Genomic DNA, 25960 nt, shown 5'->3' with positions numbered 1-25960 from the left:
GCACGGGGTCCTGGCGCCGCGGGCACCAGGCTCCGCCGGCCCCGGGGTAAACTGCGGGCTGGGCTCCGGGGGAGCGCGAGGGTCCGCGTGCGGAGCCCCTTCCACGCACTGCGCTGCGGGACGAGCGAGCGCGCTCAGCCCCGCGCCGCCCCGCCGCTGGTCCGGCGGGGCTCGGGGCTCGGGGCTCGGCCGCTCCCAGAGAGCCTCGTCCGCGGTGGGCGGGGCGGCCTGGAGCCCCGCCCCGTTCACAGCTCCCGAAACCCCGTCGCCGACCAGCTCCAGTCCCTTAAGAGCTGCTGTCTGAGCAGGAAGCCGCATCTTCACGGGCCCGCGGGGAGCCTGGGGTCGCGCGGAGCGCCCGACGAGCCTTCCCCGGCGGCCGCCTGCCCACCCCGCCGGGCGCTTCGAATCAGGTCCCCCAGCCACGACTTACCTGCGGGCCCCCAGAGGATGCTCGGGCCGCTAGCCCGCTAGCGGGGACCTCGGGGCAGTCGCGAGGAGGGCATCCAGCCCCCGACTCAGCTCCGCCGCTCCCGTCCCAGGGGCGCCCCCGGCGGGGTGAGCATGGTGATTTCCCTTCGGAGCCCCCTGCCTCGGGACGTCTGAGAAGATGCCTACCATGAGGCTGCTCACTTGCTTCCTGCAGCTCGTGGCAGGGCTGGCGCTGCCTGCGGTGTCTCCCCAGGTAAGACCCACCCCCTCATCCCAGCCTGGCTCCCCTCATCTCCTCCACCCCAGCATTCAAACCCCGGGGGCCCCGAAACCACAGACGCACTCCCTAGAGCGGCACCTCCAAGGATGTCCCCACATTTCCCAGGAGTCGGGCTGGACCACGTTGTCTGGGAGGAGACCTCAGGCCGGGCTGACCCAGACTTCGGCTCTGGGGTCTGTCGTGGTGGGGGCAGGGAAGCCACAGGCACGGGAGGGAGGTTTCCTGTCTGGCCCCTGGAGCCACCGTGGCTTTGCTAAAAGCATCTCTCCACTAATCCCAGGCTGGTCCCTGACCTTGTGGTCAGGGTCGAGGCCTGTGACCAGGCAGGCGCCCCTAGGACCTCTGACCTGGTCTGGTGGAGGGGGAAGCCAGCAGAAGAAGCCATGGGTGGGGAGGCTGGAGCCTGCCCCGGGGCTGAGCGCAGGGCTCCAGGGAGGGCCCGGGGCCAGACAAGAGGTCCTGCTGTACCGGCTCTCCCGGGTGGGCAGCCGGAGGTCCCACGTGCAGGGCCTGGGGAAGTGAGCAGGGCCCTTTTCCCAGGAGCCGGGGGAGTCTGGCCAGGAGCCAGCTTGGGCAGTGAAATCCTGACAAAGCCAATGGGCTGCCTTCCCACTGCGCTATCCCACTGCCCTGGGCGTCTTCAGCCCCAGCCCAGGAGTGGGTGGGCTAGGCAGACCCTGGGGCAGAAAAGCCCCACCAGCAGCCACCCGCTGCTGCAGGGCTGGCCAGAGGTGTAACGTTACCCGCACACCAGCTCCTGGCGCCACCCGCTCCAGCCCCTCCACTCCCACCAGCTGATCACCTCTCCTAGGCTCTGGCACCCAGCCAACGCAGGCTGCATAGGGCCCAGCAGGGTGGCCAGGGGGCTGGGGAGGAGGAAGACCCCGAAGGATTGCAAGATCTTCCAGACACAGAAAGCAAAGTACTCCAAAAGCCTCCAGACTCCCACCCTTTCCAAATGAGGAAACTGAGGCCAGAGTGAGGGCTGGGACCCACCCCGGGTCCAGTGAGGTTTTAGTTGGACATGGAAAGAGACAGCTCGGAGTCAGGGCAGAGAGTGTGCAGTGGGTGGGAAGCAGCTCGGATGGCCCGCTATGCTCTTGCCAATACACTCGGCCTCAGAGCACACGGCCCGTGATGGTCCCCCTCACTTCTGCACTTTTCTGTCCGCAGCCGCCGGCTCTGTCTGCTGGGAACAACTCGTCACAGACGAAAGGTAAGCAAGCTGGGCTGGCGTGTGCGCTCACCAAGCCCTCTCCGTTCACGCCTCTGCAGAGGGTGGGAAGGGACTGGCCTGAAAGGTGGGTGCAGGATGATATTAAGTTGGGGAAAGTCGGCAAGCTGGCTGATGCCCTGGCTGACAAAGTTGGCAGAGTTTGAGAAACCCCCCATTATGACCCAGAGGTCTAGAGAGGTGTATTCCTGGGCCGGGGTCACCCAGAGAGCATAGCTGGGGCCAGTAACCCAGGGTTGGTCTAGTTGGTTCAGAGTCCCTTCCCAGCATGATGTCGGGGGGCAGATGAGGTCTTGGAGGGCAGTGTGGGCAGTGAGTGTGCCAGGGGCTAGACTGGTGGTCTGGGAGCTGGGTACAGTGGGCAAACCATCAAGAGAATCAGGAGGGGAGAAGGGACCTTCCCAGCAGCCAGCCCTTCCCAGCAGCCAGGCCTTTTCATTGATTACAAACAGACAGAACATGAGTCGCGCCCTCCCTGGCCCCTCCACTCTCCACCCAGGGTTGCATCAAGAGGGAATCTTCAAAGGGCTAGATGGTTGCCAAAGAGACATACGTGCAGAAGGCAGGACGCTCATGCCAGGCCCCCTGCCTTGCTCCTCCCTGCCTGCCTCTCCAAGACGTGCAGTCAGGCCACACACCGTTCCTGAGGCTTCCCACGGCTCAGTGGAAGTGGGAGTGTGCCGGGACGTGCACACACACATGCATGATGGCCAATTGGGGCTGGGAACACCCTCTCTCTGCTGGCCTGCCTGCCTGGTAGTCATCTTCTCCTGGGCCTGGCCACGCTCTCATGCCTGAATCCCAGGTCCTGAGAAGGTGGGGGAGGCAGCAGCTCTTGACTTCATTGATCCTCCCTCTCCCCTTGCTGTGCCCTCTGAGGCTAGCACAATATAATGCTCTCTTAGATTCGGGGAGGGACCCATCACCATCTCCACCCCATATCCTCTTTGATGCTTTTAGCGTATTTCAGGCAACAGCTACTGAAGAAGCCTGGGCCTCAGTTCCCTCATCCGTAAATGGGAGCAGTAGACTACATACTAGCTAAGGTTTTTCCTAAGTTTGTAGGATTCGCTGACTCCATGGTGGGGACACAGGAGTATATATTTTCCAGGGACGAGGGTGAGGAGGCTTGGAAGTGTCTATCTAGGAGGGCAGCTAACCTGCCATTCTCACCAGTCAGGGAGCCTGTATTGTGGCCATGGGCCGTCCCATGAGCTTTGGACCCCAGTTATCAAAATCTGCCAATGCCATCCCCTCCTGCTAAGCCCAGACAAGAGACAGCATGGCCTGTACTTTGCAGCTGTGGATGCTGGTTTTCACTGCCACTGTCGTGTAACAGTGTCGGGCATTTACTATACTTCTGTGCGGAGCACGGGCTGTGAACTAGGAAGGCACTTGTATTCTCCCGGTTTTATGGACGGAGACTCTGAGGCTCACAGAGGCCCTTGGAGTTGCCTTAAGCCGTGGACACGCCTCGGTATCCACGGCTCACGGCTGAGCAGGCATGAGCAGCGTGTCCCTCGCAGCAGGCTGGCTGTGCACCCCACCCGTGACTATGGAGAGGACACCTGCCGGGCCTGGGCTGTGGCCAGCAGCTCTGCCCAGCCCTGTGGCCTCCCGGGGGCTCCCCAGGAGCTTGCTGTCGGGATCAGGCACGTCCCTTCTTGAGTCTCCTCCGTCCCGGGGGGTAGGCAGCTGGAACCACATAGGAGGCTCACCCACAGGGCTGTCGAGAACCCACTCGTGGCCCTGGGAGCAGCCTTTGCTGCATGGCCTCGCCCTGGCCCGGCACTTCACTGGGCTACAGCCTCCCACTCCTCCCACCCGACCCCTGAGGCAGTGCTCTCAGGAGCAGCTGAGCAGACCTCCTTCCTGAGGGCCTCAGCCCACAGCTGGGAGTGGTCAGGCCTTTCTCAACTGGCCCTTACCCAGCCGGCGCCTTTGTTTCCCCCACACACCCGTGCAGCGGCCTCCGGGAACGGATTGCCCTCTTTCCTGGTGGCTGCCAGGTACAGCAGGCCCGGCTCACCCCCCTCAGCCTTGCCACGTGGTCCAGAAAGTGGCGGGTTTCAGGGCCCTGGAGCCTGGGCCCCGTCGATGCAGTCTGTGTGGGGGGGTGTGGGGGTGAGGAAAGGAAATCCCTTCTTTTGCCGCCAGGGCTCAGCTGGCTCTGCTTAACCTGGCTGTGGCCCCAACAGCCCAGCTGGATGGGAATCTGTTTGCAGACTGGTAGGGGGCTGGGATACCCCTTCTCTGCTGCTGTCCCCTCCCGAGTGGCTGCTCCCAGGGGAGGATCCTGAGCCTCCACGGCACTGTCAGCTGGCTGTTCTCTGCTTTTATTTATGTTTTCCACGGTAGAGATTAAACGTCCAGAGTTACATAGCCTCATGGAGAGTTTAGACTAAACAGGCGTTCACGGAGCTGTGATGGGGAGGTGCCCCTCTGACCTTGCACTGCAGAGGCTGGCTTCCCTGGGGCTTCGGGCTGCTTGTGGGAAGAGGGGCTTGTTTCCCACTTGGGGGTGCAGGGAGAGTGTCCCAGTGGCCTGGGAGGCAGGATCAGGGGAGGCACCGGTCCTCCTCCCATGCCCGGGCCCAGCCCCAGTGCCCCCTAAGCACACAAAGCAGAGTGGAGCAGCAGACGCCCAGATAAGCATGGTTTTTATTGCCTCTGGCCTCCTCGGCCGGCTCCACGTGGACACGCCGCCTCTTGGGTGTTTTCCACCAGCTTGTAGCCTTTCCCCAGGGCCTCTGCGAGGCTGAAGTTTATTTTTCCTCTGAGATTACCCTGAGACTCCCATCCTCATAGGCTCCATGGGATGGACTTTGGCCCCTTCTGCCTCCTAGAAAGGAGGTGAGGGGGCTGCTGGGAGAACCATGATGGCTGCTGGCTGACCCAGATCCTGTGCCCTCTGCCACCAGCTGAGGACAACCATCATGTGTAGGGCAAGATGACCCAGGGCTGGAGATGTGTATCTGCCCACGGTCTCAAGGCTGGACTGGGTTGTGTGCCCAGAATCACAGACTGTCTGTCAGAGCTGGGAGAGCCCTTAGCAACCATCTATTCCCAACCTGCTTCTCTTTCCCCAGCTGAGGAAACTGATATCCCAGAAAGGTTAAGTGACCTCCCCAAGGTCACACAGTCAGTGGAGGGCCGGGACTGGAAGCGAGGTTTCCTGCTTCTGGTTACTCACGTCCTGTGAGCCTCTCTTTGGGACCAGGCCCCAGGCCTTCCCCTGAAGGAGTAGCATATTTTGAGAGATTCCAGATCAGCCCCCAAAAGCTCTTGCTCATGACCACAGGACATCGTGGGGGTCAGGGGCCAGGGCTGGGGATGGGCGATGTCCCCGATATTCTTCAGTGAACAGTCATCTGATCAATAAGTCATTATTTAGCCTGTGTTTACTGGGTGCTTGGGTCCCTGTCCTCACAGAGCCTCGACTTGCTTGTAAAGGAGATAAGAGCCCCAGTGATCGAGATAAGGCCAGCCCTTGGGGCCTAGTTATACTCAAAGGAGGAGCATCTGTTCGTACTAGAAAAGCTGGAGAAAGCTTTGGAGAGGCGGGGAGGTGGGCCTGGAGAAATGGGTGGCGAGCTGCATTTGGTTAGAAATGAGAAGTGGGGGAGGAACGTAGCCCAAAGGTGGGAATGACGGTGACGTGGCCCAGTTTGGTTCCAGGGCTGGTCCAGGTAAAATGAGTGGGGATGAGCACGGCGCTGGCTGCAGGCTTGGCTGCCTGGCTAAGGAGCCGGCCCAGCGTGGGGCAGGAAATAAAGACGAGGGCGCACTCTGCAAGCCAGTCTCACAGAATGCGCAGAAATGTTTTCTGCAACGTCCCGAGGACCGAGGAGGCGCCAGCGCAGGCCTGAGAAAGACCCAGCGGGCCTGGGGGCAGCCGGGCACGCTCCTTGGAGCTCCAGGGACCCCAAGCCAGGTGTGGGTGCCGCACTGAGAACACAGGGGAGAGCTCGGGACACTGGGAAATTCTGCCAGGCCAGCTAAAGGTCCAGCAGTCTTCCCAGAGGGGTGGCATCAGTTCAGAGCAGAGGAGGCTCAGATAGGCTGAGGGCTTCCTGGAGGAGGAGGCTCTGCCAGGCTAAGGAGCCAGGACGGGGGGCATCCAGGAGCAGCCTCTCCTGACCTGACCTGACCAGCTGACTGTGCCCTCTTGCAGTGATGCCCTTCCAGGTAGTGTGGGGCCGCAGCTACTGCCGGGCAATGGAGAAGCTGGTGGATGTCTTGTCGGAGTACCCCCAGGAGACGCAGTACATGTTCAGCCCCTCCTGTGTCCCCTTGCTGCGCTGCACGGGCTGCTGTGGGGATGAGGCCCTGCACTGTGTGCCGGTGGAGACGACCAACATCACCATGCAGGTAGGGAGGGCCTCCTCACGTCCGGCCTGCCCCCTTGTCCACACCCTGCTCAGAGGTTCTCAGCACCGACTACCAGAAGGACCTGGAGAGGGAAGGAGGGCAGCCCGAGGTCACAGGACTGCAACTGACTCTCAGGCCCTTTCCACCCAGCACACTGCCCCGCCTTTTGGAGCCTGCATCCCGACTTTGGGCCCACTTTTCCCTCCCTTACCAGCTCTCCCAGGCTCCAGCTTAGCCCCACTCCAGGTCCGAGGATACCTGGTAGGGGATGGAAAAGATTTGAATCTGCTCAGACTCAAGAAATCCCTGTTTATACCAGGAGTACTTGGTGCCCTGAACCTTACACACACACACACACACACACACACACACACACACACACACACGTGCACGCACACACAACACAATGGTTCGTATCACACTTACTGAGTAATGCCAAGCCCTGTGCTAGGCACTTCACTACCTCACCATTCAGCCTTCAAGGCAAGTCTCACTCCCATTTCACAGATGAGAAACGTGAGGTTCGGGGATGTTACTTCCCTTGCTCAGCAGGGAGAAGAGCCACGCTTCCAACCTGTGTCTCTGACTCCAGAGCATGGGCCCCCCTGCTACGCTGTTGCTATGCTGGTGGCCGTGGAAGGGCCTCCCTCAGATCCACATGCTGATGGGAGAGCTGTGTGCCCCACTCCTCAAAGCAGAATGAGGGCATGTCGTCCAAAGGGTGGGGTGGGGGGGGGGGACATGGAGTCTGGTCCTCCCCCCAAGGAGGGTGTGGGAAATGTTGGAAACCCACGGCCACCCCCCAGCCCAGGCACCAACCTTTCTCTCCCGCAGATCCTGAGGATCAGCTCCGAGCATCGGTCCTCCTACGTGGAGATGACATTCTCCCAGCACACACACTGCACGTGCAGGTAGGTGCTCAGGGAGGGGCAGGGACAGGTCCCGTGCGCGGGGCAGCCTGAGCCGAACGGCCGCCATCCCTGCTGCAGGCCACTCTTCCTGGCCGAGGGAGGCCGGCCAGGGGAAGCAGGGACCAGAGGCAGCTGTGTTTTGTCCCCGCATCAGCCAGTGTTTGCCCGAGGAGGTGGTCCCAGGAGTTGGAGCACAGCCGCCAAGAAGGCACAAGGGGGAAGGAAGCCTGAGTCCCTCCCAGACTTTCAGGGGCTCAGGGCCCACCATCCCCTCCCTGAGTTGGGAGGCAGTTGCCACAGCCCTGGAAGAGACACTGAGGCAAGGACATTTCAAGCCTGGGCTTAGTTCTGGGCCAGGCTGGTGCCTGTGGAAGGGGACAGTTGGGCAGAGGAGCACAGGGAAGGACAAGCTATGGCAGGAGGAAAGGGGCAGAAGGAAGAAGGCATTGGGGTTTCTGTACAATCGCACCCCCACCCAGCAGAGCCTCTGACCAGCCCGTTCCCAGGGCATCTGAGCATTCGTTTCCAGGAGAAGCAGGCCCAGCACTGCCAACCGGCCTAGGGAAGAGAGAAGCCACTGAGGTGCGGTCCTGGTGGCCCTGGGCTATGGGTGGAGGCTCCAGACCAGAGGTCCTGAGACCTATTCTGGGGTGGGAACAAAGGGACCACCATCATTTATGGTGCCCTTCTGTGCGCCTAGCCCCACACTAGGCACTTGAATGTGTTTTCTCATTCAGTGTTCAGATGTTCTCATTCTCATTCAAATGAGAATTAATTGAGCACCTACTGTATGCCAGGCTCTGTCCTGCAGGCTGGAGATGGAGTGGTGAGCAAAACAGACAAGGTCCCTGTTCTTACTGCTGGGAGGTCGGTACTATCGTCGGCTCCATTTTACGGATGAGGAAACTGAGGCTTGGTGGTTCCATGATTTGCCGCAGCGTCTGAGTGAACCCCAGCCTGTCCAACACTTAAGCCTCCCCTTTTCATGCTACCTCTCCTGGCCATTCTCCAGGAGACCCCACACTGCCCTGGCCTTGGCTCTGCTCAGTGTCCAGGGCTCTGGCCGCCATTCTGGACCTGAGCCCAGGCTCTAGGCCCCCGTCACTATACTGCCGTCAGGGGCCCTGCCTCAGCCATTTCCTCCCATTCCTCCCAGCCAGGCTTAGCCACACAACGATAGTTCAGCAGTGACTCCTCCCAGGCACAGTGCTGACCGGTGACCTTTCATGTTCCACACCACCTTTGCCCTCACAGCCACTCTGTTGGGGCAGGCAGGCGAGGAACGGAGGCTCCGCGAGCGTCTCTGACGTGCCCAGGGTGGCACAAACATGACCAGGCAGTCCAAGAGGCCCTGGTCCCCTGCCCTGGCTCCCTAGGGAGACAGCCAGCCGAGGGCAACATTCCCTGGCCACGCTGCCCTACACCCCCACCCGTTCCCAGGGAAGACCGAGGGAGGCCCTGTCCCCTTCCAACAGGCTGACCAACAGGGACACCTTTCTTCTCACTTCTGGGCCAACAGCCACAGCCCCGGAGGCAGAGCCCGGACCTGCCTGGTGACCGTGGGGCTGTGCCCACCTTCCCTGCCTCCGCCCCTCACCCGCTCCTCCTGCCCTTGCCTGCAGCATCACATCCCTGGAGCAGAGGTGGCAGCTGGGCCCTGACAGGCAGCCTTAGCTGGCAGCTGCCACCCCCTCTCCCTGGCCTCACTCACTCTCCTTGAGGAAACCGGGTGCACCCTGGAATGAAGAGCAGGAACAAGAGGAAAAATAAACAGAGAAAGCAGGAAGGGACAGGCTTACAAATCCCCAGATTTGATGCCAAGAGGCTGAGAAGTGCAGAAGGTTATGGAAAGGGGCCCCCGAGGGGAAATTCATCTCTCTCTTGGAGGGGTCACCGGAGTCTAGCCATCTCTTCCTCAGTAGCTCCATGCTACCCCCTGGTGGTTCCAGTGCCAACTGCAGGACCAGGATCCGAATGTCCGAGGGGAGGTGAGTGGGTGGCAGGCAGCCCACACTTCCCACTCTCCTGATTCTCCCCTGGCCTCTGTTTCCCCAGGCCGGTGTCGCAGATAACGAAGCCAGAAAGGTAAGTGGCCTGGCTGGGGCTCCAGGCTGTTCTTGGGCCTGCCAGCCCCTGTCCCAGCATGCTAAGCTCCCAGCCACTCTGTCCTGATGCTTTTGGCTTATTGCAGGAGGAGACCCAAGGGCAGTGGGAAGAGGAAGAAAGAGAAGCAGAGACCCACAGACTGACGCCTGTGAGTGTGCTGGGGGGCCCAGGGATGACAAGGAGGCTGAGCCAGAGGGGAGCCCCCACCAGCAGGGGTTAATGCTGGGGGAAGGGGAAAGCAAGGACCAGAGCAGCCTTAGGGGCCAGACCAGGGAGATGCATTTTTAGAGATGCTAGGGCCCGGGAAGCCGCAGGGGCCTTGGATCTTGTCCTGGCTTAGCACGAGTCTCTGTATGGCTTGAGCAAGTCATGTCAGCTCTCTGAGCCTAGTGCAGTGGTCGGCAAACTGCGGCTCGTGAGCCACATGCGGCTCTTTGGCCCCTCGAGTGTGGCTCTTCCACAAAATACCGACTTCTGCGCATGGGCCACGAAGTTTCAATCGCACTGTCCGTGCGCGCCCGCACGTGGTATTTTGTGGAAGAGCCACACAAAGGGGCCAAAGAGCCGCATGTGGCTTGCCAGCCGCAGTTTGCCGACCACTGGCCTAGTGTTTCTTTCTGTGTAAAATGAGGAGTCAGGGCCCACCTAGCATTTAGCCATTCTAGAAATACTTTTTAAATACTTGACTGTCTGCTGGGTATACCAGCAAACAAGCCAACAAGATTCTTGCCTTCCAGTGATGAAAAGTCCAATAGCTGAAAACGGTCGGGGCTATTTCCTAGAGGCCTTGGGGAGGAGCAACCGCTCACTGGCTCTCACACCCTGTATTTCTATCCCCCCTCCAGGGGGCTCCGCGGGCCACTCGCTTCTATTTCCCTCCCAATGTTACCTGTCCCTCTTGGCTTCACACCTGGAGGCCCAGGGTGGAGTCCAGGCCTGAGTGTAGTCCAGGCCAGAGAAGGATCAGAGAAGGGAAAACCCAAATATGTGAGTAAATAGTAAAAACAAAATATTTCACCTCTACAGTAACTTAGTCACCTGACAGGTCCTTTCGGCGCCAAGACTCCAGGAAATCATTTTGGGCTGTGGGCCTGGAGCTGACCCCGGAGGCTTCTGCCCCACTCCGTGAAGGCAGGGGTTCTAGGGAAGCCGGTCTCCCCAGGCGTGGGGCCCTCCTTTCTCCCTGGGCCCAGGCAGCCGCTCAGGGAAGGAGTTGGCAGTGCAGGCAATGCAGGGCTCCCCACAGCCAGGCAGGCCCAGCAGGCCCTATGGCTCCACCGACCAGGGCAGCGGTCTTCAGACGTCTCCCAGGGAATCTCCTGACGGAAATTCAAAACCACGTGCTCTCTTGCTCACGTTTAAGTTAACACTGAACTTTTCCATCAACGTTGTAAATAGTTGCAAAGATATCATTTCCGGCATGTTATAAATATTAATGTTTTAATATAAAGCCACTAGTTAACTCTTCAGATGGAATGCCTATGGGATAGGGCATTTTAATTTTTTTTTTATTTTATTTTAAATATATTTTATTGACTTTTTACAGAAAGGAAGGGAGAGAGATAGAGAGTTAGAAACATCGATGAGAGATGAGAGAGAAACATCGATCAGTTGCCTCCTGCACATCCCCCAATGGGGAAGTGCCCGCAACCCAGGTACATGCCCTTGACCGGAATCGAACCTGGGACCCTTCAGGCCGATGCTCTATCCGCTGAGCCAAACCGGCTTTGGCTTAATTTTTAAAAAATATATTTTTATTGATTTCAGAGAGGAAGGGAGAGGGCGAGATAGAAACATCAATGATGAGAGAGAATCATTGATTGGCTGCCTCCTGCACACCCTACACTGGGGATGGAGCCTGCAACCCAGGCATGTGCCTTGACCTGGAATCGAACTGCGACCTCCTGGTTCATAGGTCGAAGCTCAATCACTGAGCACGCTGGCCCGGCAGGGCATTTTAATTTAACACCATCATCCACTTTATTTATTTATTTTTTATAATTTATTGTTTTATTGCTTAAAGTATTACAAAGGGTATTACATATGTGTCCTTCCCGCCCCCCCCCCGCCCCCCCGCCCTTGACAGTCCCCTGGCCTCCCCCACCCCCCAGTGTCTTATGTCCATTGGTTATGCTTATATGCATGCATACAAGTCCTTTGGTTGATCTCTTTCCCCCCTCCCTCCTGCCCCCCAACCCTCCCCGGCTTTCCCGCTGCAGTTTGACAATCTGTTTGAGGCAGCTCTGCCTCTGTATCTATTATTGTTCAAAAGTTTAAATGGTCTCTATTATCCATGAATGAGTGAGATCATGTGGTATTTTTCCTTCATTGACTGGCTTATTTCACTTAGCATAATGCTCTCCAGTTCCATCCATGCCATTGCAAATGGTAAGAGTTCCTTCTTTTTTACAGCAGCGTAGTATTCCATCGTGTAGATGTACCATAGTTTTCTAATCCATTCATCTACAGATGGGCACTTAGGCTGTTTCCAGATCTTAGCTATGGTGAATTGTGCTGCTATGAACATAGGGGTGCATATATCCTTTCTGATTGGTGTTTCTGGTTTCTTGGGATATATTCCTAGAAGTGGGATCACAGGGTCAAATGGGAGTTCCATTTTCAGTTTTTTGAGAAAACTCCATACTGTCTTCCACAGTGGCTGCACCAGTCTGCATTCCCACCAGCAGTGCACAAGTGTTCCTTTTTCCTCACATCCTCTCCAGCACTGGTCGCTTGTTGAGTTGTTGATGATAGCCAGTCTGACAGGTGTGAGATGGTACCTCATTGTTGTTTTGATTTGCATCTCTCGGATGATTAGTGACTTTGAGCATGTTTTCATATGTCTCTTGGCTTTCTGAATGTCCTCTTTTGAAAGGTGTCTATTTTAAAAAGAAATGAATAATAGCAACAAAAAATATAAATGTGAACATTCTCCTCTAACAGTGGTTGCATATTTGCATTGCTTCTTTTTTCCTTGAACTTCTGTTTCCATTTCATTTCCCCCACAAAATTTCAGCCTAATGTAATTGTTTTAATGCTGAAGTCTTTTATATATCACCTTGCCATGTGTATCTGCTACAACAATGGCATATAAGTTTGAATTATTTTATTTTCCTGTAAACATAAACTCTAAATTAAATTTTCTCCTGGAATGGATTATCACAATAATTATCTGTAGTACCAATTGATCAAAACAGCACAAATACATTATATTTTAATAAGTGTTCAATATAAAAGTACAATCAGGCCCATATGGCTTGGTTGGGCATCGTCCTGTGCACCGAAAGGTTGCTGGTTCCATTCCTGGTCAGGACACATGCCTAGGTTGCAGGCTCGATCCCCATAAGGGGTGAGCAGGAGGTAACCGATGGATGCTTCACTCTCACATCAACGTTTCTCGCTTTCTCCCTCTCTCTTCCTCTTTCTCTCAAAATCAATTTTAAAAAATCTTTTTTAAAAAAATACCATCAATCTCATTAAGGGTGCATCTCAATGAGATGGATTAATTAACTCGTTAATGAACGTTACCTCCTGCAGACTGAGACAGGATTCGGCATTAATTCCATTCCTGATCACCAGTTTTGTAGATGAAAAGGGTGAGAAACCATGCTCACATAAACAAGTAGATGGGACTCAATGTCACTTAATTACTTGAACTTGTCGCCATAAGAACCATCCAAACCTGTAGAGAAATTTTAAAAGTTTAATTGAATCAAACTGACAATTGCCAGGAAGCAAAATTTTAATGGATCGAGAAAATGCTCTGCAGCGTATTTTTATACATCAGAATCAAAGGAGACAAAAGAAGGGTCACATGAAATTCACTGGTGCTCCGTAGATGAGGGGGGCAGGCGAAAGCAAAGCGGGAAAATCTCTGGGATTGGGTAGAAAGTAAAATGGATAGGCACATACTTCTTTTGCGTGGGAGGGCACCGGATAGGAAATGAGTAACATTTACAGCACATGGAGAAGGGATTCCGGCAACAAGATACCATGAGGGCTTCTGTGGTCTCCTGATCCGGTGGGAAGTTGCTCCCCGAGGGGCCTGGAAAAAAAGATTACTCTGACATTTCAAAGGTATGTTATCTTAGACGCAGAAAGACTTTAGGCTCATTGAGGAAATGGTTGAACTTTGCCAAAGGAGCTACAGGCCTAGGACATGACTTCCTGCCATAACTCGCTTTCAGTTAGGAAGTTTTATGTTCGGACTACCCTGTGTGGTTACTGTTAGCCTCTGAGTTCCTAGGGCCCCCGAGCTGACCTCCCCTGAGCTTGTCAGACTTCGTATGTGACCCCCTTGTCATCCACAAACTCTTTCCCAAAAACATCAAGGTGATCTGCGAACAAAAATGACTTCTCATGACATGTACACTGACCATTCGGTTGAGTTGTTCTTTAATTTGTTGAAAGCAAAGACTTGGAAACCACCTGACTGGCAAAAGGCTGGGTTACCCAGTTGTTTGCCATGTTTCCTTCCTCAGCACCTACACCTTGAGTTCTTTGTTCAGTGTCTCCTGGATACTGTTGCCTTGGGCCACAGTATTGTCAGGGCTTTGGAATGGGCAGGATGCTGCCAGGTAGGAAGGTAATTGTGGCGAATTCTCAGGATGATGGGGAAGCAGACCTCTCAGGCGGGCACTTTTCAGGTGGAGAACTGAAAATAGATTCTTTTAAAGCCATCAACACTCATATAGGTCTTGGACAATTTTCATGTACCTCTCGGGACACCTGCACCCTCGTCTGAAGACTGCTGCCCTAGAGTAATCAGAAGTATTAGTGTATGGAGCCAGACTGGGTTCATGTCACTGACTAGCTGTGTGACCTTGGGCAAGTTTCCTAACCTCTCTGAGCCTCCGTTTTCTCATCTGCAAAAGGATGATAATAACAGTGCCTTCCCCATGAGATACCGTGAAGGGTAGATGAGAAGGTGCTTAGCGCAGGGCTGGCTGGGCACCTGGGGATGTGCTTGGTGAAGGGTAGCTCCCGGCTTCTCTTTGGTGCAAGCAGAGATCCAGGCATGCTGCAATCTCCCTGTGCTCCCTGCCCTGCTTCCCCTCTGGCTTTGTCCCCGCTCCCCGTAGCAGTGACCGCACCCTCCACAGCGTGCTGACCCTGCTTTCTGTGTTTGGTCTCTGACAGGTGAGCTGATCCTTCTCCCCCAAGATAACCAGCCCCTCGGAGGAGAGAGACGCACACCCGGCTCCTGTATTTATTATCGTCACACTCTCAGTTACCTCCTTGCTGGCACCTGCCCTCTATTTATTAGCCAATTGCATCCCTGCTGAATGACTCCTCCCTCCAAGATGAGGGGCCTGGAGGGACAGGACCCTCAGGAATTCAGTGCCTTAAGCAGAACGTGAGAGAAAGAAGACAGCCATGGCCCGTGTGTGCTTCAGCTTGGGAAGAAGCAAGACGTGACTTTGTGAGGGGCAAGCCGGGCTCCAGAGGCCTGAGGGGCCCCCAAGGGGCTGGAGAAGGAAGAAGAGGAAAAACCCACCGCCTGTCCCTGGGACTTGGGCTCTACACGGACAAGCAGGCCATGACCCAGGCTGCGTGGGAAGGCAGGCAGGGGGTGAGGGGCCCTGTGGCTTCCTCCTCCCCCTGGCAGCGGCTGACCCTGGAGAGCGGAACACTCAGCTCTGGAGAACATCGGTCGCCCGGGGCCTTGGCCACTCCTCGTCCCCTACGGTTTCTCCTCACATCTCGCCACAGCTTGTACTGGGACATGGTTCTTTGTGGCCAAGGAAGGCTTCGCCATCCTGCCCCTCTCAGGGACACAGGCAACGAGGGGGCCCAGGCTGGGCATGGAGCACGCTGCCTGCATGGCTGTCTGGCTGCCGAGCCAGATTCTCTTGAATAAAGTTATTCTAGTCTGGAAACCTCTGCTCCAGGGAGTGTCTGCCGGAGCAGCGAGCAGCAGAAAGTGGAAGCAGGACAGAAAAAGGATCGTGGGCCCACGGCTGCCCCTGGTTGGCATCAGCCTCCTGCAGCTTCCTGGGGTGCCATCTCCCCAACTGCTTGCAGCGGGAACCCTGAGGTCCGTTCTTCCTATAAAGAGGGATTCCCAATATTTAGTCCTGGCCCCAAAGTTGAGGGAACGTGGCCCCAGTATCCCATGAACACCCTCTAATGCAAGAGCACAGTCCCCTCCTCCTCTCCCTCCCCCAGGGCCACCCCATACCAGGCCCAGTGCCTGGCCCCCCGGACCCTGAGTGAATGGGGGTTCCTCAGGTCCTGGCCCCCCATCTCCAGCCTGCTCAGGCTACCGAGTGCAGGGGTCTGCAGATGCTGTCCGATTTCCACTCCCTTCACCTCCCATCTTCCTCTGCCTTCCTCCTGAAGGCCTTGGCATGAAAGGACTAAAAGTGCTTTTTAAATTTTTTTCAGTCCAAACCACACACTGTCAGACCCCCATCTACCTCTGGTCCGAAAGGGATGTGGTTTTATTGTTGCCTGTACTGTGGGAAGGGGAGTTCCCCGCTCACTGCAGGCTGCTCAGGACAAACCCGCAGGGGCCCAGGGGCAGGCTCGCCTGGGGCTTTGGAGGGAAGCCCTGGACAGTCCAGTGGGTGGGGTGGGTTGGCCCTGCTGAGGCAGCTGGCCTTGGCAGTCTGTTCGCCGAGGCTGGGCCCCTTGGAGGACACTCTGGTCAGAATGTGCTCTGGCTGGTGATCACAGAAGGGGTGTGGGCCAGCCCCAGGGCAAATGCTTTGCAGAAGAACTGCACTTTCTCTCCTGCTTCTCTCCCCTTGGGCTGAGGCCATGCTGAGCCATTGCCTTTGATGGACTAAGAGCTGAGAGTAGCACCCCTTCCCCTCGGCCAGGCCTTGGATTGGCCCCGAGGACCCCAGTAGCATCTCCAAGGCTCTCAGCTTCCCAAACCACCCACATGGAGGTCAGTCTTCCGACACAGGCCATAGATCCCTGTAGAGAACTAGACAGAGACAGGGGGAGCTCTTTGAGGCCAGAAGCAAAAATCCGCCCTCACGGCCAAGAGCAGTGGGGATGAGTAGGAAAGGAACTGACTGGCCCATTTGGCCATCTGGGCAGTCCTTTCTGATCAGTTAGGTCCTGAAGGGCCCTTTTCATTTGTTCATTATATATTTGTGGAGCACCACCTGTGCACCTGCCACTGTCCCAGGCACCACGGACTCAGTGGGGAATAAGGCACACAAGGATCTGCTCTCCTGTATTTGAGTGGAGAGACCGACCATAATCGTGTGTTACGGGATATTGGGTGGACTTTATTGTTGCTCAAACTGGTGGCTGGCCCTAGAACTAAGGAAAAAGGAGCCTTGATCCCCCACACTCTAAAACAAAGAGGAAACAATTTGGGGCTGGACACACCTGCCTACAGGATTTATTAAGAGGTGGCTGAAGTAGTTCTGCTAGGCCCAAACATCACCCAGCACCTCCTTGAGCACCCCCTTCTCCATAAGCAGAAGACCAGGAAAGGAGAGGGCTGTGAGGTCGCTGGAGACCTGGGTTGCTGGTCCCTCCTCCTCCTCTCCCTGGAGCTGGATTTGCCCAGGTTCCTATCTGGATAGGAACTGGGGGGAATGGAGAACTGAAGAGTGACAGGGGACAGAGAGAGGGGACACCTTGGGGCATCCAGCAGGAATTTCCCACAGGTCAGGGGGACATGGTGAAAGTGAATGGCCAGGGGCATCCTTGCCCATGTTCTCCCAAGAGGGAGACCTGCAGGTGAGGAGACCCTGCAGGCTGTGGGTATAGGGTTGGGGCAATTGCTGAATGGGACGTATCAGATATAGAGCTGGAAAAGAAACACCTCAGGGAACAGTGCTCCAGGGTATCCCTGTGCTGCACCAACAAGACAGTTGGCACCTGTCATGGGAGGCGTAGTCATAGCCAGAGAAGAAATGGCCCCAGCTAAGGGGGACTTTACCCCAATTTCTCCTTCCTGGCCCATGTGAAAGAAAGAGAGGGGAATGGGGAGGCGTACAGGGACAGACCATGCCCTGCCCAGCTACCTTGAGCCAAATCCAGACCCTGTCTTAGGGAAAGAAAGGTGTTATACTTACATTGGGTAGACCAGCCTAGATGGGGCTGGGCCTTTAATAAATTAAATGACAGGAACATTAGAAGATCTGCCCAAAATGCTATTAAGAGACAAGAAAAGGAGAACCAACATAATTCATCTAGAAGCAATAATGAGAGAGAGAGAGAGAGAGAGAGAGAGAGAGAGAGAGAGAGAGAGAGAGAGAGAACAACTGGGTTGTTTGTGCTTTCACCGTTTGCTCAATAAGCAAGTTACACATGTAAACAAAGAAACTAATACTTCATTGCCAAAATGGTTCTGGCACATTAGATATGACCTTGACTTCTTTGACATTTCTCCCCTGAGAGGGAAGGTCTGTTCCCTCTCTTTGAATCTGAGTTGACCTGGGTCTGCATTGATCATATTGTATGGCAGAAGAGACCCTATGAGAGCTCCAAATCCTTTCAAGAGAACTGGAAGCTTCTGCCTTGGTCTCTTGGAACCCTGAGCTGCCACGTAAGAAGTTCAACTATCATGAAGTCACCATGTTGGAAGGAAGCCCAAGCTAGTTGTAGAGCGGTGTGTGGGGAGAGAGAGAGAGAGAGAGAGAGAGAGAGATGCTCAGCTGGCCTCCAGTTGTCCCAGGCTCCCAGCCTTTACAGTCATCTCAGCAGAAGTCCCAGGTCTCCTGGAACAGGACAAGCTGTGCCCTGTTTGATTTCCTAACCTGTAGAATCATGAGATCTAATAACAAATTGTTATGCAGCAACAGGAGCTGAGTGGAAAATAAGGAAAGGTGACCAGATAGTGTTTGGGGGGAGGTACGCTGGACCAGGAGGTCAGGGAAGAGCTCTCTGTGGAGGTGATGTTTATGGTGAAATTTGAAAGATAGGAAGGAGTTCACTCCAAACAGAAGACACCACTGATGCAAAAGCCTTAGAAGGGATCCCAGTATGGCTGGGCAAGGGAGGAAGGGACATGAGATGTGGCTGATGTTTGAGGTGGGTAAGGGCCAGATCATGCAGGGGTTTGCCAGGTTAGGAGTTTGAACTTTGTTATCATGTGGAAGGAAACCACTGGAGGGTTTCAAGCAGGGGAGTGAAGTGACAGCACACATATTTTTGGAAGATCACTCTGCCTTCTGTGTGGAGAATGGATCTTAGGGGCACAAGACTAGAGGAACCAATACCACTTACAAGGCTGTAGCAGATCCAGGCAACCAATTAGAATGGCTTGGTTTAGGAAGAAGTAATGGAGATGGAGAGAGAGAGAGAGTTTGTTCTTAATGGGCCATGTGGCCTGGTTACCCTGATCATTCATTCATTCTTGAGCATTTTTTGAGTCTATTAGAAGCAAACAAATTGTAGTAGATGCATGAGTGAGGGGGCAAAATATATCAGCATATGAAAGTGTCCCCAATTTCCCACTTAGTAAGGAAAATCTCATTCTGCAAGAAATAAGGAGAACAGGAGAGAAGGCTTAGCTGAAGGTAGATCATCTTACGTTGATCTACCTAAGAACACACAGAGACAAGGCAAGATGGAAAAGGGAAAGAAAAGACCTCACAGCTTGGTCTAGAGAAAGAGCTTGGGTTTTGTTGATTTAAAAGCTTCTGGTGATTTAAGGCAATTTGAGGAGAGAGGGAAGGGTTTGTGAAAGTGCTGCTACCCTTCCCTCATGATGAAGTTCCTGACGTTCTTGAGAGATGCTCACTCAATAAGGCAGAGACCCAGCCCAGTGGAACACCTGGATGAGCCAGGGAGACACAAGAAGACATTTTCTCTGATCTTCCAAAGCTGGTCGAAGGATCCTGATAAGCACAGATGATTATAAAAGAAGGAAAGAAGGCCACATGGCTTAAGCAGATGAAGTGCCACTAAAGAAATCTAAGATACCTGAGGTGACTTACACATGGGGGAATCAGGAAAATCAAGGCTGGCTTCACAAAGTCTGCAGCATTTGAACTGTGACTCCAGGAATTAGGCAAGATCGAGTGTGGGGAGATAGATGGAGAAGGCGTTCTAGGCGCAGGCACCACATGAACAAAGACCCAGAGGTGGAAAACCCATAGCTGTACGGAGATTTTCGAACGGTTCTGTTTTGATGCTTAAGGTGAGTGAAGCAGATGAGTGCTAGGCAGGCTGGGAGGGAGGCCGGGCCCTGGGTGCCACCCTAGGTTGTTAGGGCTTTGCTAGGCAGTGGGAGGCACTGACATTTTTTTAAGCAGGAAAATGTTTTAAGCAGGAGAGTGACATGATCTTGGGATTTAAGGCTGAGAGCAGATTTACAAATAAGCTATTTCCACCTCCTTATTTTACAAGTGAAGAAGCTGAGGCCCCGGCGCACCCAAAGCCTGAACGTTAAGTGAGGCAGAATTTTAAAATTTACCAGTAAGTGGCTGAAATGGAATTGAACCCAGATTTGCCTCCAAATCTGCCCCTCACCACATTCCGCCCCCCCCCCCCCCCGCTCCCCGCCCACCCCACCCCCACCCCCGCCCCCCAGATGAAGAGCAGAGCAGAGCAGGGGAGGAGGGAGGACCCTGTTGGCTCCAAGCCCTAGAAGCAGGCCAGACGTCTGCGAGGTGGGTGGACAGAAGCGGCCCCTCCACAAACTCTGGTGGGAACTCAAGGCTCCAGACAGGGCGGTGACAGAGCCTTGGTGTGAAAAGGTGGCTGTCTGTCAGCACCGGAGCCCAGCAGCTATTTTCCTAGAGAAAGCGGACCCGTCCCTGTCCTGAGGGAAGCCGGGAGAGCTCCCCTGCCCCTGACATTGGCTGTGACGGAGGCCCAGGAAGGCCTGGCTCCCACTAGCTGTCTGTGGGCCCCACCTCAGAGGCCACGGGGCTCCAAGCCAAAAGCATGGTGTGTGTCCAGCCCCCAGATGACTTCAGCACCATGAACACCAGGCAGGACCGTCGGAGGAGGCTGCGGGCTTCCTCACGGCGCTGGGCCGGCTCCCTGTTCCTCTCACACTGAGGAGGCGTCACCTGGGTGACAGCCGGACGGTCCTGCTGCCACACTGACCTCCCACAGACACGCTCTGGAGACTTGGCCCCTGTCCTGGTTGGACTCAGAGTAGGGGGGACCCCTCTTCCATGCTCCAATCTTCCCCTGTTCCGTGTCTCTCCTCTAAGGCCCCTGCCCCCACAGGCACCAGCAGGCGGCGGGACCACCCGTGAACTGCCGTGCGGGCAGCACGTAACGGGAGCCTCTTGCCCCCCCGGCCCAGGCCCCCAGTGCTGCCTGTTTACACTGTAACGGTGATAGCTTTTGATAGCTTTCTCCCTGAGCTCTTTATCCCCTTCAGAGCGGGCTGTGCCACGGTCCCCTTTTGAAGCTCCTGACGCCTTCTCGCTTGCCAGACCAGCTGGAAGAAAGCACTAAGAGGGCGAGAAACCTCCCCGAGGAATTTCAGCCCCTCTGGGTCAGGGGCTGACAGCTGGGCCCGGCTGCCGCACAGCCAGGCAGAAGCGGAGGCTCCCCAGGCTCTGATTCACTTGCAGACCCAGGGCCTGCCGTGTGGGGTCACAGAGGTCATCGTGCCAGAGGGAAGGCCCAGTCGGAACCTGGGGCCATCCTGGAGATGCCCCCCATCAGCTGGAAATACAACTTCTCACCAGACATAGGGAGGCTGAAGGGAGTAGGACTCTTCTCACAGCCGAGTCCCGAGTCCAGATCCAGGAGCCGCCGGGCGTCCTCAGATCCTACGTTCGAAATCAGCCCTGGCCCAGCAGCCGAGGCTCCACGCGAGGCTCCACGCGGCTGCTGCACCGAGAACCTGGTTGTGCATGAACTTCCCACCACCCCCTCCCCTCTCCCTGAGAGTAAAGCGCTCCCATCCTCTCAGGAACAGACTCATTGTCATGTGGCCATAACACCAATGACTCTTGGAACCAGCTATAACCCTGGTTTACAGGACCACGTGTTTCAGGGACCCGGCTCCTGAAACCATGTGCTCCATCAGGAACTATTTGCCTCCTGAAAATCAACAGTCAGCAACGGCCTCACTCAGCTGACCATGCTTCCAGGTCAACCGACTCCCACATGCTCTGCAGTGGCTCATCCTGAACTGCCCGCTTCCTGCCTTGCTGGGAGACTGTCCCTGCAAGTTCAGCTCCCCCTTGCTTAAGCAAGCAGTAAACTCAGCCTCTTGTCTCAGATATGGAGTGGTTACATCTTCCTTTATTACTCCCGCCCCCAAATCTTTCTTATAATCTGTCACAGATTCTTCCAAAATCCAGAGAAGGAGCAATATCCTTTTTTTCAGTGTTGGTATAAAGTTGACCTACACTGGAGACAGAAGCCAGAAGCCCTTCCTTGCTATTCCTCTGTCCTCCCCTAACATATCAGCTCCATCCTGGATCCCAGGAAAGCATCCACGAGACAAATAAACCTCTCTTTTGATAAAGCAAATCATTTCCCTTGGCATAGCTTTTATGATGTTGCATTATGTCAAAAGACTCCCTCCTCCGACCCCCAGGCACGAAGACAGGGAGCATGGAAGAGCTGAAGGATACTGCTGCCACTACACTTCCCTTCTGACACCAAAACGAGATTATAATATACTCGTTATTTTATAACTTGCCTTTTAAACTTAATATATTGTAGACATTCCCGCCCTTTCCCCCCCATGACACTAGATCTCCTTCTGCAATAGGATTTTTTAAAGTACTGAATTGCATTGCATCATTTGGCTATTCCATCATTTGGTTAATTGATCTATTGTTGAATATTTAGGTTCTCTTTTTTGTTGCTGTTATAATAAACAATGCTATATGAGGAACATCCTTGTAGATATGTCTTTGTGTATAGAAGTCGCTCCCATCATAAAAATAACAACAGCAGCAAAAATCAAACCAATCCCTCGATTGCACATGCCCCCTCCAATGCCTCCCTATGCGGCTCTTGGGCGTTTGAGAGTTGTCTACACTTTTTGTCTCTTTCTTGGCAATTCCATTCCTACAGCTGTGCCAAAGGGATTCCAGAGATTTCCATGGTACCAGTCAACATTTTGTTGATCTTAAACTCCCAGTCCTTTCTTCAACCTGGAGGCCTCCATGAGGTCTGACCTCTTCCCACCTCTCCAACCTCATCTCATGCATATTTCTCTAAGGTCTGACACACTTGTCTTTTCTTGGTTCCTGAAATTTGTGGTGTCCCCTCAGGCCCTTTGCTCATGCTGTTTCCTCTGCCAGGAAACCTCTCCCCACCTCCCACACCCAACCTCTCAACCTTGCTGACTAACAAACTTGCATCACCCATAACTCAGCTCAAAGGCACTTCCTCAGGAAAGAATCCCCACCCCTCCCCATCCCACCGGGTCTCGTGCACCATGGGAAGCTTAGGAAACACGGTCTACTTCCTTACGGCACTATTCACTCTATTCTGAAAAAATGACTTTCTCAGCACATGTATAGAATTTAACATATAATTTTTAAAAGTTAATTTTAACAGCACAGATATATACCAGTTTACTCTGTTCCCTAAAACCATCGAACATTAAAGGGAATTGTGGAGCTTCATTTGACCACTGCCTGCTCCCTCCCCAGGTCCAGGTCCTGCCTCCACTCCCTGGATAAGACCGCTTTTAGGAGCCGTGTGTGTGGCCAGCACAGTGCTCCAGAGCTGGGTTTTTGGAGCCAAACTGTCAAGGTTTGATTCTTAGTGCTCCTACTTCCTAACTGTATAAGCTTAACCTCTTAACCCCTCTCTGCCTTGATGTTAGCATGTATAAGTAAGGATCAGTAATAGTAACTAGTAGTTTTAAGATTTACATAAGATGTTACATAGGAGTTATGCTGAGGCTTTCCTAGGCAGCGGAAAAGCTTTTTTTTCAGCTTGCAGAGGGCAGGTCATGGGTCTTCTGGGCCTCCATAATTTCATGAGCCTATGTCTTCTCGTAAGAAATCTATCTGTCTAGCCATCCATACTATTGGTTCTGTTTCTCTGGAGAATCCTGACTAATACACTATAACATATAGATAATATATAGTATTGTTTTGTGTATTTAAGCAACATAAATCGTATATATAAGTAGCATTTGGGAACTGACTGTTTTTACTCAATAATATGTTTCTGAGATCTTGCATGTTTATATATGTAGGTTTAGTTCTGATTTATTCTTTTAAAATGCTGGATAATAATAATTCACTATATGATTATACCACATTTTTATTAATTCATTTTCATATTGCTATTCCATAAGATTGAATTTGGAATCTTTTTCCAATTTTTTGATATTTCAGGTAAAATTGCAATGAATATATATATATATATATATATATATATATACACATATATATATATACCCAAGGTATGCTGCAGTAATAAACAAAAATGTTTTTCTAGATTAAATATCTAGAATTATTGATAGATCATAGATTATGTGTATTTTCACTTTAAATGGTTCCCCACCAGGAATATTTAAAAGCACTTTAGTTTCTATCTTACCTGAACATCATGATGATATTCTTGTACACTTTCTTCTAAACATTTGTGGTTGTTCTCTTTTTAATTTTTAATTTTAAACTTGGATTTATTTTTGTATATGGTATGAAGTAGGGATTAATTTTTTTCCATAAGTTAAGTTTCCCAACACCTCTCATGAAGAATTCACCCACTGCCTTGAAATGTCTTCTTTATCCTAAGTCAAATCCCCCGACTTAGTTTCTGGACTCTAGTCTATTCTTATCATCTATTTATGTGCATCAGTGCCACCTGTTTTAAAAATTGCAGCTTTAGACTGTCTTTTGATTTGGTAAGGCAAGCTTCTAACCACCACTATTGTTCTTTTTCAAACAGCTATTGCTGCACATTTACATACACTATTAAAATCACATCAGATATTACGTATCTTGTAGAGGCCTAGTGCACAAAATTCGTGCACTGATAGGGTCCCTAGCAGCTGCCGGCTGGGTACTCCCTCCCTTCCCCCTGCTGGCCCCGCCCCCTGGTCGAACTCCTGGACAACTCCTGGTCGAGGGGACAATTTGCATACTATGCTTTTATTATATTGGATATGCCTATGTATTTATTACTGTTTTTTCCATTAGAATGACAGCTCCATGAAAGCTTTTTTTTGTTTGTGTTAATCACAAGGATAACTAGAAAAGGGTCAGGCCCATTGTAGGCCCTCCAAAAGTTTTGTTAAGTGAATGAATAAACATGAAGTTTAGAATCATCCTGTTCTAAGTTCTATGAAGAGTTCCTTTGGTATTTTTATTGGAATTGCATTGAATTTTTAAATTAATTTGGAGAGAATTGACATCTTTACAGTGGTAGTCATCCCATTGTTGAACACAATACCCTTGTACAACTCCCCATATATTTGAGTCTTTTTTGTGCCTTTCAGTAGAATTTTATTGTTTTCTCCATAAAGGTCATATATTCCTAATTATTATTATTTTAAATGGTATTTTGTTTGTTTTTTTAAGTTTGTAAATTTTTTAAAATTTATCTTAGAGTGAGGAAAGGACAGAGGGAATGAGAGAGAGAGAGATGGATGTGAGAGAGAAACACTGATCAGCCACCTCCTGCATGCACCCTGCCTGGGGAATCAAACCTGCAACCTTGGTATGTGCCCTGACTGGGAATCAAACCTGCCACTTTGTGGTGTATGGAACAATGCTCCAACCAACTGAGTCACACTGGCCAGGGCTATTTCTAATTAATTTATTCCTAAATATGTTATAGTTTTTGTTACTATGTGAATGGGATTTTAAAATTATTATTACACTAGAGGCCAGGTGCACAAAATTTGTGCACTGGGGGGGGGGCTCGTGTCCCTCAGCCCAGCCTGCACCCTCTCTAATCTGGGACCCCTCAAGGGATGTCCAACTGCCAGCCTGACTGTTGGACATCCCTCTCACAATCCAGGACTGCTGGCTCCCAACTGCTTGCCTGCCTGCCTGCCTGCCTGATTGCCCCCTAACCACTCCCCTGCCAGCCTGATTGCCCCCAACTGCCCTCCCCTGCCAGCCTGATCACCCACAACTGCCCTCCCCTGCCAGCCTGATCACCCACAACTTCCCTCCTCTGCCTGCCATCTTGTGACCACATGGGGGCAGCCATCTTTGTGTGAGGGCGTGATGGTCAATTTGCATATTACCACTTTATTATATAGGGCTAGAGGCCCAGTGCATGAATTTGTGCACAAGTGGGGTCCCTCAGCTTGGCCTGTGGGATCAGGCAGAAACTGGCTCTCTGACATCTCCTTAGGGGCTCCAGATTGTGAGAGGGCATAGGCCAGGCTGAGGGACCCCACTGGTGCATGATCGGGGCTGGGGAGAGATGCAGGAGGTTGGCCAGCTGGGGAGGGACAGTGGGAGGGCTCCAGGGCATGTCCGGGCATCTCGCTCAGTCCAGATCGGCCAGACCCCAGCAGCAAGCTACCCTAGCAGTCGGAGCATCTGTCCCCGGGCACGTCAAAGCAACTGGTCGGCCCATTGACTATCTGCCCCCTGGTGATCAGTGCACGTCATAGCAAGCAGCCTTAGCATATCATTAGCATATTACACTTTGGTTGAACAGATGACTGGACACTTAGCATATTAGACTTTTATTATATAGGAATTTTCAAATTATTATTGCTGATATATAGGAAAGTTCTTGATGTGTAAATATTGA

At 53.2% G+C, this 25960-nt stretch overlaps 1 protein-coding gene across 3 annotated transcripts; it reads left to right on the top strand.

Annotated features, from left to right (window-relative positions):
• The first annotated feature begins 299 nt into the window (after window positions 1-299).
• On the top strand, window positions 300-15213 carry PGF (placental growth factor). 3 transcript variants are annotated; one of them, XM_036313190.1, is made up of 7 exons: window positions 300-685; window positions 1886-1928; window positions 6121-6317; window positions 7152-7228; window positions 9284-9313; window positions 9420-9482; window positions 14474-15213. In XM_036313190.1, the coding sequence occupies exons 1-6, from the start codon at window positions 611-613 to the stop codon at window positions 9475-9477; spliced, it is 480 nt and encodes a 159-aa protein (XP_036169083.1). In that variant the 5' UTR covers window positions 300-610; the 3' UTR covers window positions 9478-9482; window positions 14474-15213. The 3 variants fall into 3 exon arrangements, with proteins under 3 accessions (XP_036169083.1, XP_036169093.1, XP_036169102.1); XM_036313200.1 differs by lacking the exon at window positions 9284-9313; XM_036313209.1 differs by lacking the exon at window positions 9420-9482.
• Window positions 15214-25960: the final 10747 nt, after the last annotated feature.

The sequence above is a fragment of the Myotis myotis genome, unplaced genomic scaffold (assembly GCF_014108235.1).
Source record: "Myotis myotis isolate mMyoMyo1 unplaced genomic scaffold, mMyoMyo1.p scaffold_m19_p_1, whole genome shotgun sequence".
Taxonomy (NCBI): Eukaryota; Metazoa; Chordata; class Mammalia; order Chiroptera; family Vespertilionidae; genus Myotis; species Myotis myotis.
This window is presented reverse-complemented; position numbering and strand designations above follow the sequence as displayed.

Coding starts and splice junctions, on each gene's coding strand:
- PGF (XM_036313190.1), top strand. CDS start 611: ATGCCTACCATGAGGCTGCTCACTTGCTTCCTGCAGCTCGTGGCAGGG. Junction 686..1,885: donor TGCCTGCGGTGTCTCCCCAG/GTAAGACCCACC, acceptor TTCTGTCCGCAG/CCGCCGGCTCTGTCTGCTGG. Junction 7,229..9,283: donor CACACACACTGCACGTGCAG/GTAGGTGCTCAG, acceptor CTGTTTCCCCAG/GCCGGTGTCGCAGATAACGA.